The sequence below is a fragment of the Caloenas nicobarica genome, chromosome 12 (assembly GCF_036013445.1).
Source record: "Caloenas nicobarica isolate bCalNic1 chromosome 12, bCalNic1.hap1, whole genome shotgun sequence".
Classification (NCBI taxonomy): Eukaryota; Metazoa; Chordata; class Aves; order Columbiformes; family Columbidae; genus Caloenas; species Caloenas nicobarica.
The window spans coordinates 383,082-392,694 of NC_088256.1; the positions used below are offsets into that span (position 1 = coordinate 383,082).

General features: G+C 53.4%; 1 protein-coding gene across 1 annotated transcript; it reads left to right on the plus strand.

Moving 5' to 3' along the window:
• The first annotated feature begins 2,327 nt into the window (after positions 1 to 2,327).
• Positions 2,328 to 5,912, plus strand: LOC135993637 (SUN domain-containing protein 3-like). The gene is made up of 7 exons (XM_065643648.1): positions 2,328 to 2,382; positions 2,848 to 3,056; positions 3,592 to 3,676; positions 4,066 to 4,181; positions 4,302 to 4,469; positions 4,985 to 5,077; positions 5,757 to 5,912. The coding sequence occupies exons 1-7, from the start codon at positions 2,328 to 2,330 to the stop codon at positions 5,910 to 5,912; spliced, it is 882 nt and encodes a 293-aa protein (XP_065499720.1).
• The last annotated feature ends 3,701 nt before the right edge of the window (positions 5,913 to 9,613 follow it).

Below are 9,613 nucleotides of genomic sequence, written 5' to 3' on the forward strand. Positions count from 1 at the left end.
GGCCAGCCTTCTTTCCCGACAGTTCGCCTTCCGGCACATGGGGACAGCTGCTCCTGTGCTTCTGAGATCACCTTCTTGAAGAGAGACCAGCCTTCCTGGCCTGCTTTGTCCTTCAGGTTTGCCTCCCAAGGGACTCTGCCAACCAGCCTCCTAAACAGATCCAAGTCTGCCCTTGAAGGCCAAAGTAGCAGTTCTGCTGACCACCCTTCTAACTTCTCCAAGGATAGAAAATCATTGAATGATCACTACACCCAAGGTGACCTCCAATGAGTCCTTCTCTGTTTACAAACAACAGGTCCAGTCGGGCTCCTTCCCTGGCAGGCTCACTGACCAGCTGTGTCAGGAATTGTCTTCCATACACTCCAGGAGCCTCCTAGACTGCTTCCTCTCTGCTGGGTTGTACTTCCAGCAGACATCTGGTAGGTTGAAGTCCCCCATAAGAACAAGGGCTGGTGATCGGGAGACTTCTCCCAGCTGCCTGAAAAATATTTCTTCTGCCTCTTCATCCTGGTTGGGTGGTCTGTAACAGACCATCCCCTAGGATGTCCGCCTTGTTGCCCTTCCCCTTGATTCTTACCCAGAGACACTCAATCCTATCATCACCCTCATCAAGTTCCAAACGATCAAAACTGTCCCTAACATACATGAATTCCCCACCTCCTCTCCTTCCTCGCCTGTCCCTTCTGAAGTGTTTATAGCCATGCATTGCAGCGCTCCAGTTCTGAGAGTCATCCCACCATGTTTCTGTGATGACAATTAAATCATAGTTTTTCTGCCTCACAAGGGCTTCCAGGTCCTCCTGTTCGTTGCCCGTGCTGCGTGCATTCGTACAGATACACTTCAGCTGGGCTATTGATTGCACTGGGTCGGCAGACCGAAGGGCATCATTAGCACTACCCTCAGATGCCAGCATGTCACCCGTGGCTGTGCCTCTGCCACATCTGGTTTTGTCCCCGCCCTGCTTCAAATCTAGTTCAAGGCCCTCTCAATAAGTCCTGCTAACTTAATGTGGTCCATAAAATAAGACTAAGAATCTTACTTTTTTGTGGTGGTTTTTTAACACCGTCTGAACTTTGGTAAGCAAGACAAAGAGTGGCTGACAGAGTCTGTTTTCTGAGAGTAACGTGTTCCTGTAGCTTTCCCGTCTTTCTATGGTGAAGGATTTCTTCCCTTGCAGAGAGGACTGCAAGACCCGCACCTGTCAGGCTGGACTTCGCCTCCAAACGTGGCGCAGCCTCTCCCATTGTGACATCACCCACTGCCGTTGATGTCACAAAGCAGCATCAGCGCTGAGGTGGGCACAGCAGGGCATAAGACCAGGGGTCTCCCTGCGCCTTTGTCACTCTCGATCTTGAGGGAAGTGAGATCGCAGAGTTTTTGGCTCGCTGCTGAGCAAGCAAGATGCTTGTTACCTGCACCTCAGCAGGTACCAAGGGACAGATAGAGAAGGTTGAAGGACTGAATGGGTATGTTTGAAAATCCTCCTCCCCTTTCCCCAGGTGTGTTTTCCACCTCATCAGCTGGGGTGGGTGGGGGGTGGGCAGGAGAGGAACAAGAGGGCAGCCTGAGAGCTCGATCTGGAGCTGGTGGAAGGCAGCAGCCGCCTTTCAGTCTCTTCATGAATGCAAGGGCAAGGCCCAGAAAGCCTTTGATCTCTGCAGAATGAGGGACAGGCCCATTTTGGATCACATGGAGGAAGTGCGATCACCAGAGTGTTTCTTTGGCGCTTCCTTGGTTGCCCATTGCTTGCCAACACACATTGACATTCAGCCCTCCCTCCCTCTTTCCCCAGTCTGCATTTCTCTGCAGTTATGCCAAGAGAAGGGCCAGAGATAACCCGGCTGCTAAAGAAATGCTGTGAGAGGGGAGACACACACCCCCTGCCTGGCAGCTGTTGAACTGTAGGGGCACATGCTGAACCTTCTCTTGAGAGGGGGAGGAGAACAGGATCAGCACAAGTTCTGATCGGATAGTGGGCAGGAGAAACAGGTGTTCGTTGTGTCCCTTCCATTTCCAAAGAATCCGTCTCCAGCCCCACGGACGTGAAGTGTGGCCACAGCTCTCGTTGCAACTCCTGCTCTTAGTCCGGAGTCAATCTTGAGCCCTTTGTCCCTAACGAAACAATCACTGCCATGACAAATCCCCCACTGGTGCAGCTGGTGACAACTCCAGCAGTGACTCGAGCTGGTGCAGGACCAAGCCAATGCACACGCCAGGAATGCCAGGCTCAAGGGCTGCAGTCCCTGCTGCTGCTCTCCAGTCTGCTGCTGATCTGCACAGTCCCGCCAGCCTCACCAGCCTTTTCCTCCTTGATGCTCTGTAGGATGATGAAGGCACTGAAGGCAACGGTGCTGGTGCTGCTTCTCAGTCTGTTCTGTTTCGGTGAGTCTCTGCAGAGGTCCGAGCTGAGGACGGTGCTTAAGGAGGTACTTGAGGCTCCATCCTGCCCTGTTCCACTTCCCCCGCTGTGACCAGAGGAGCTCAGCTAAGAGCAGAAAGTCCTGACAGAGCTGTGCCAGGCCCTGCTCCAGTGGGATGGGTGTGGGGGTGAGGAAGGGGTGACTTGCCTTCCCCAGGAGGGCTAAGCCAGTTCTCTTCGGCCGAGGGAGAGGCTGTGGCTGAGCTCTCCTGCCCCAGGGGGTTGAGAATCTTCTGCAGGACAAGGAGCACAGTGAAGGGCAGGGAACGTCCATCTGTTGCGGAGCCCATACACCATGATAGCCACTCTCAAAGCAACAAGAGGACAGACAACTATGTCACTTGGGAGAGACACAGAAAGGGGAGCAGGCAGCCTGAGGCATAACCCAGCCTTAGACCAAGTTCTAAGCTCCGGTGTGTGTCTGACAGGTGTTTACCGTATGGGACGAGTTGGCACAGAAAGCTTCTGGAGAACTGCAGGAGAGTTAGAAGACCTGAGCAAAACCCTGTCCCTGCCAGACCAGCTCCATAAGCTCCAGGAACAACTGTATCATCTGCGCTGGAGTGCAAAGGATGTGGCCGAGCGGGCTCTACAGGAAGGTTTGAAGCAGGCAAAGATCCCAGGCTTTACCGGACGGGTAAGGGCACAAGGCAGAAGGATCTACTCAAGGGTTTTAACCTCTCTCTGGCACATATCCTACTCCATTCACTGTCATGGCCACGCTTCCTTTTCTGTTGCTCCACACTTCCTTATGGGGAAGAGAGAGCGTGACGGGAATGACAGCTGTCTGAGTCTTACCTTCCTCTGCGTCCGGATCTCGGGTCCTCCTCAAGGGAGGACTGGAAAGAAAGAACGGCCTCAGCACTGCAGAGTTAAGCCAGTGCTATCTCATGCCCAGAAGGCTTGTCTGTCCGTCCTGCCTGGCCTGGAGCCTCTCCACAGGAAAAGCCCCTTCCTGCAGCTCCAGCATTCAGAGCACTGGAGTGAACAGCCCCCCCTTTCTGATCCCATCAATCAAAGCAGAGCAAACCTGGGAGGCTTCCAGGCAATGTGGGCATTCCTTCCATCTGAGATGGGCCTTGTCCTCTTTCACCTTGGCTGGCCTTGCAGGGGAGCTGCTTGCCCCGTTCCTTTTCCTTCCAAAAAGCGCTCTCCTTTGTGTTCCTTCCCAGGTGGTTCAGGAGATTGTCAATCAAGCCCTGGAGAAGCTGGAAGAAATGCAGGTCCCGATGCCTGATTACGCCCTGAAATCAGCAGGTGCCGTGACATCGTACATACAAACCAGTTCCAAAGCACTTCCTGTCCAGATTGACAAGATGGGCATTGGAATGTGCCCAGGGGTAGGAGAGAAGGGGTGAGAAGTCAAGGGTCACCTCTTGTCCTAAGAGTGCCCCCACCGACAGAGCCTGTAATGGGCCAGACCCCATGGGAAGCACAGAAACCCTGGTTCACATTCTTGTCTTTTTCCACGGCCCCATACGACAGTTTGATGACTCCCTGCTGTGTGTTGCAGAGGGGTTGTGCCAATAAGACAGAGGGGAACTCACTGTAGGACATGGATGACAACTGAGAAGCCTTTTCCAAGTCAAAAGTGTAATATTCCTCCTGACACTGCCTGATGATCGTGTTCATGTTTTAATTTCCAGGGGCTGCTGTCATTCATTCCAGGACTTCTCCATCCCTCTGGAATGCCAAAACCAAAGTCTTCTTGTATTCCCTGCCGGTGATGAATTACATGAGGTCCCCTGAGCTTATTCTGGAGGTAGGAGCACCAAGAAGCAGTAAAACAAAGGTCGAGGGAATGAACCACACACACTGCTCAGAGGAACGAGAGCCAGGGCAACTTTCTCCATGTCAATGTAGTTTCTTCTTGTCCTTTCAGCCAGAAAATCATCCTGGTAACTGCTGGCCTTTCCCAGGAAGTCACGGACACGTGTTCATCAAGCTGTCTGTGCCAGTGATTCCCAGAGCAGTTACCATGGACCACGTCTCAGGGACAGTGTTCCACGGAGAAAGTATCTCCAGAGCGCCAAAGGACTTTGCTGTCTATGTAAGTGATTTCTCTGGAGTGGGAGGAAGGGATTTGCAAAGCATTTCTAAGCAGGGGGTGAAGATGGGTCCAAGAGTCCAGTGGCCTGAAGCTTCCTCCTGGCTCTCAGAACAAACAGGCTCTTTGGAGTTGCTCGCTTCCCATTGTATTCCTCTTCTACTCAATGGTCCACTCAAAAGGAAGCTTCTGGGGCAAGATGCTACTTTAGGAGCCACAGGGAAAAGGAGCTGGACAGTGCATGGTCCTAGACCTTCTTGGCTTCCAACCCCAGTGGCATTTGAGATCCTCAGGTTACCTCCCTCTCACTGGGAGCGTCTGCTTCTTTTCTGACTGGCAGCTTGGACTCGTTGAGTAGGCAAGTGCGACATGCTGCCCACCTGCAGCTTCTTGTCTTTTCATTGTGCTCATTGTCCTTGGACTACGTAGCTGAAATAACCCCGTACTTCACTGACTGAAGTTCAGTCTTCCCATGGTGATACCAGAAGCTCTTGTTTTCTCCACCCGTCTTTCTGTAGGGCTTCAAGGAAGAACACGAGGAGCAGGGAACTTTCCTGGGACAGTTCACCTTCCTGGCAGTGCTGAATCCCAGTCAGACCTTCCAGCTGAAGGTATGGGGACAAAGAGGGAGGAGAACTGTAGGAGAGGAGGAGAAATGTGGGGCTGGATGGGGATGGGGTTCCCAGCCAAAGTTCTACAGGCAGCCCTGTCCTTGAGCATGTCCCACACTGGCCTTTCTTCTGCTTTAAATTGCTCGAGTGCCGCTTTTCTCTTTCATTTTGGTTTTAAACTTCAGTGCTTAGAAGCGCCACAGTTGAAGCTGGAATCAGCTTGACTGTCTGGACCCCAAGCGCAGACAAGCAGCCACATCCCGTAGGATGCACGACTGCTGGTCTGCCAGTTAAAGACCAGTAATATTGGACTTCCTGGGGATTCTGTTGGTGCTGGCAGTGAGTAGTGACAGGGATGCCATTCTGTTTCCGTGGCTTTCTAGAGAAGGCAACGAGACATTTTACCACCATTGGGTCTTCTGACTGTGGAAGCCTGTGCCCCAAAGCAGGCGAGATCTTTCCAGTGTATTTGTTGAGGCATCTGGTAGCTGCTTCTTCCTTTACTGTTCTTATGGCCCAATGACGTAGAGCAAGATAAGAATGTCTCGACCACGACAGGTCAAAAGCCCTTGCGGGGCAGCTGGAAGGAAGCTGTTGAACGAAGCTGTCGCTGCGGCACTTCTGTCAGTCGTCACGTGCCAGAGAGGAAAAGGCGACTCATTTCTTCTTGTCGTTTCAGAATGAGCTCCCTGGGGTCATGAATTACATCCAGCTGCAGGTGCTGAGCAACTGGGGCCACCCGGACCACACCTGCCTATATCGGTTCAGGGTGCACGGTGATCCACCCAAAGACGGGGGAGAAGTTCCAGTTTCATCTGTCAATAAATTCCATTAATTTTGACCAAGTCGAGTTGCAGTCTGCTTTGCCTGTGATGCTGACTGGTCCTCCCTGAGCTAACTGCAGCTCCCCGTCCTTCTCTCGAACCACCAGCTTATGGGAGACTTGAGGAGTACACAGAAAGATTGTCCTTATTAAAAGAAACAGGAAAACTCAGTCACAAATCTGCAGAAAGCCTGACATCCACATACTTGCTGCCTACACAGGAACATCAGCAAGGCCTTTCCTATACACCAAAGATTAAATTAAGGGAGAGGTTTACTGTGCAGGAAGCAACTGAGGATCGACTGAGCGGAACCATCTGTTGTTACCTGTTTTCACAAGAGGCACATGCTGGTTCAGCTTCCATCTTTCAGTCTGTTGCCTATGAGAAAATGGAAGTGTGTTTTTTTGTAAGAAGGAAACCTTAATTGGAAAGTTGGTTCATGGACTTATTTGCCTCTCTGGGCACACATCGACTTCATAGCCCAGGAAACGTTACAGAGTGATTAGCAAAGCAATCCCAGGACACTTAAGACATCCCATAACTACACAGTCTGTCTTTCCTTTTGACCCCGAGTTCCCCAACCCCAAGGCAGGAGCAGGCAGGGCAGTCGTGCGCTCGGGTTACACCAGGGAGGAGAGAGCAGGAACAGCGCTTGGCACCCAGGGCTGGCAACAGCACTTTGTGCTCTGAGCTGGGGCTTAGTCCATGTGCAAGCCCAGCACGGATCCAGATACCAAACTGAGGGTGTCAGTTCATCCCCAGTGCCACACACACGGCACCTTCTTCCATCGCCTCCTCCCGATGAGCTGTTTTCCAGCCCCTTCCACCTCAGCCCAGCTCAGACACCTGCACTCTGGCCCAGGGCTGACTGGGGCTGGTGACCCTCAGGGCAGCAGCAGGAACCGCTCTGACCCTGGTTGTGGGGCTCCCCATGGGCTGAGCCCTTGGGCCCAGGGCTGCTGAACTGGGCCATGGTGGGGCCCAGGGGTAGTGAGTTCAATAGGTCACCCCGCCTGTCCGTGCTGGGAGACACCTGCTCCTGCAGCACCCCTGGTCCTGGTCCTGAACTTGGTCCATCCTCATCCAGAAGTACACATTTGTTTGTTTGTTTGTTCGTTTGTTTCTAAAAATGAAGATAATTCAGGTATAGGGAGAGTCTGTTTAGAAGTTTTATTAATTTGGGGACAGAGGCCACTTGGGGACTGGGGCCCTCAGAGGTTGGCGCTTTTTCTACCCCGTGCCCTTGGCCTGGCGCTCACAGCTGGGAAGGGACTTTCCAAAATCCTGCTGGAATGACCCAGATGTGGCCACCCCTGGCACAGCCTCAGAGTCTACTGCCAACCTGCCTTCAGATCATCTCTTCCCATTGCCCAGGAGTCACTGCGAGTGTTGCTGTTCTCCTTCGGGCAGTGCGGTGCTCACCAAGCACAGCCAGAGCTGTTCCTGTGCCAGGAGGAGACTTCACACAGAGCCTTGGCTGATGATGACAGTTCCCACCAGCCGTCCAGCTCTGGAAGGTCCCGATGCCACAGAGGGGACACTGACTGGTTGTGACTTCTCTTGCAGGAACAGGACTGAACAGCAGAAGGGAGGCAGGACGAGAGGGTCCATGAGGTCAGAAAGCACATCAGACAGCTGGTACAGTCGTGATGGCAGCAGAGGGAGAAGAGAAAGAGATGCAGTGACCTGGTTGGGACAATGCTTCTGACGTGACACTTGCCACACGAACACAGAGACAGACAGAGGCCTTGGTTGGTTCTGGAGGAGGTGGGAAAGGTGCCTGGGAGGGAGGAGAGCATGGGGAGATGGGGACAGAGGTGCAGACAGCTGAGGTGTCTGTTCTGTGGGGTCACGGGCACCAAACCCAGCTCGGGTGGGAACCAAGAGGGTCCCCTCGTGTTCAGGGCCCAAAGCGCCACCTGTAGCATCTGCCCGTCCTTTTGAGTGCCCAGAGCCCCCTTCTTGGGGCCCAAATCCTCATGTTTAGGGTCCCAACCTGTCTTTTATCACCCATGGCCTCTGTTCAGGGCCCACAGTTTCATTTTCAGGTGGAGCTCGTTGCCTGGCAACAACCAACCATAAGTCTATGGGGAGTCAGTGGGCCCAGGAGAGCCAATTACATTTGAGGAGTTGGGGCAAGTCATTTGATTGATATGTAACCAACCAATCAAGCTTTGGGGCCTGCAGGAAAGGTGGTGAGAGTTGAGGGAGCTGGGCAGCATTCAGGGGCGGGCTGTGCTGGCTGCACCAATCACGCTGTGCAGGAGTCCAGCACATGGATGATTGACAAGCAGTCTGACCAATCATTTGTGTAGAGGAAGCAGACAGCCACTCAGAGGAAACAGCACCTCAGGGAAGGGCCGGCACTGTGGGGGAACCAATCCTACAGACAGCCAATCAGAGAGAGCATCACCTCCTGGGAGGTGGGCCCTAAACCAGGGCAGAGCCCTGGCAGCCCAGGTAGCCAATCAGCTGCAGGATCAGCTCAGGGGGGGAGACTGACAGCCCTCCTGACCAATGGTGGTGAAGACCAAGATGAGACTCATAAAATCATAGAATGTTCTGATTTGGAAGGACCCACAGGATCATGGAGTCCAACGCCTGTCCCTGCACAGTACACCCCACAGGTCACACCGTGTGTCTGAGGACGTTGTCCAGTCTCTTCTTGAACACTGTCAGGTTGGGGCCGTGACACCTCCCTGGGGAGCCTGTTCCAGTGTTCAGCACCTCTGGGTGAAGAACCTTTTCCTCATGTCCAGCTGATCCTCCCTGGCACATCTTCCTGCCATTCCCTGGGCTCTGTCACTGTCACAGAGAGAAGAGCTCAGCCCGGCCCCTCCTGCTCCCCTGCTGAAGCTGCAGCCCCATGAGCTCTGCCCTCAGTCTCCTCTGCTCCAGCTGAACAAACCCAGGGACTTCAGCCGCTCCTCATACGGCTTCCCCTCCAAACCCTTCACCAGCTTCGTAGCCTCTTCTGGACACTCTCCAGTAGCTTTATCTCCTTTTTCTCCTGTGTCCCCAGCCCTGCACACAGTGAATGCTCCAGGTGAGGCCGCCCCGGCGCAGAGCAGAGCAGGACAATCCCCTCCCTGCCAGCTGGCCGTGCTGTGCTGGATGCACCAAGACACAGGTCCCTCTTGGTGCCAGGGACACTGGTGGCTCATGTTAAACTTGCCGTTGACCAGAACCCCCAGATCCCTCTCTGTGGATCTGCTCTCCAGCATCTCATCCCCCAGTCTGTCTGCACAGCCAGGGTTGCCATGACCCAGGTGCAGAATCCGGCACTTGCTCTTGTTAAACTTCATGCAGTTGGTGATTGCCCAGTTCTCCAGTTTGTCCAGATCCCTCTGCAGGGCCGCTCTGCCCTCCAGAGTGTCAACAGCTCTCCACAGTTTTGTGTCATCGGCACACTTGCTAAGCAATCCCTCAAATCCTGAGTCTAAGTCATTTATAAACATATTGCAGGGTGCTGGCCCTGAGATGGATCCCTGTGGAACCTGCTACTGACTGGTCACCAGCCCGACATGACCCCATTTACTAGAACCCTTTGAGCCCAGCCCGTCAGCCAATTGCTCACCCACTGCACTGTGTGTTTACCCAGCTGTGTGCGGGACATCTTGTCCAGGAGGATCCTGTGAGAAACTCTATAAAAGGTTTTACTGAAATCCAAAAAGATCACATTGACAGGCTTCCCTTGGTGAACTAGGTGGGT

What these genes read in the sequence shown, in the direction of transcription:
- LOC135993637 (XM_065643648.1), top strand. Translation starts at nt 2,328, where the DNA reads ATGAAGGCACTGAAGGCAACGGTGCTGGTGCTGCTTCTCAGTCTGTTC. An exon ending in TCTCAGTCTGTTCTGTTTCG is followed by an intron (nt 2,383 to 2,847) that starts GTGAGTCTCTGC and finishes TGTGTCTGACAG; the next exon opens with GTGTTTACCGTATGGGACGA. An exon ending in TCCCAGGCTTTACCGGACGG is followed by an intron (nt 3,057 to 3,591) that starts GTAAGGGCACAA and finishes GTTCCTTCCCAG; the next exon opens with GTGGTTCAGGAGATTGTCAA.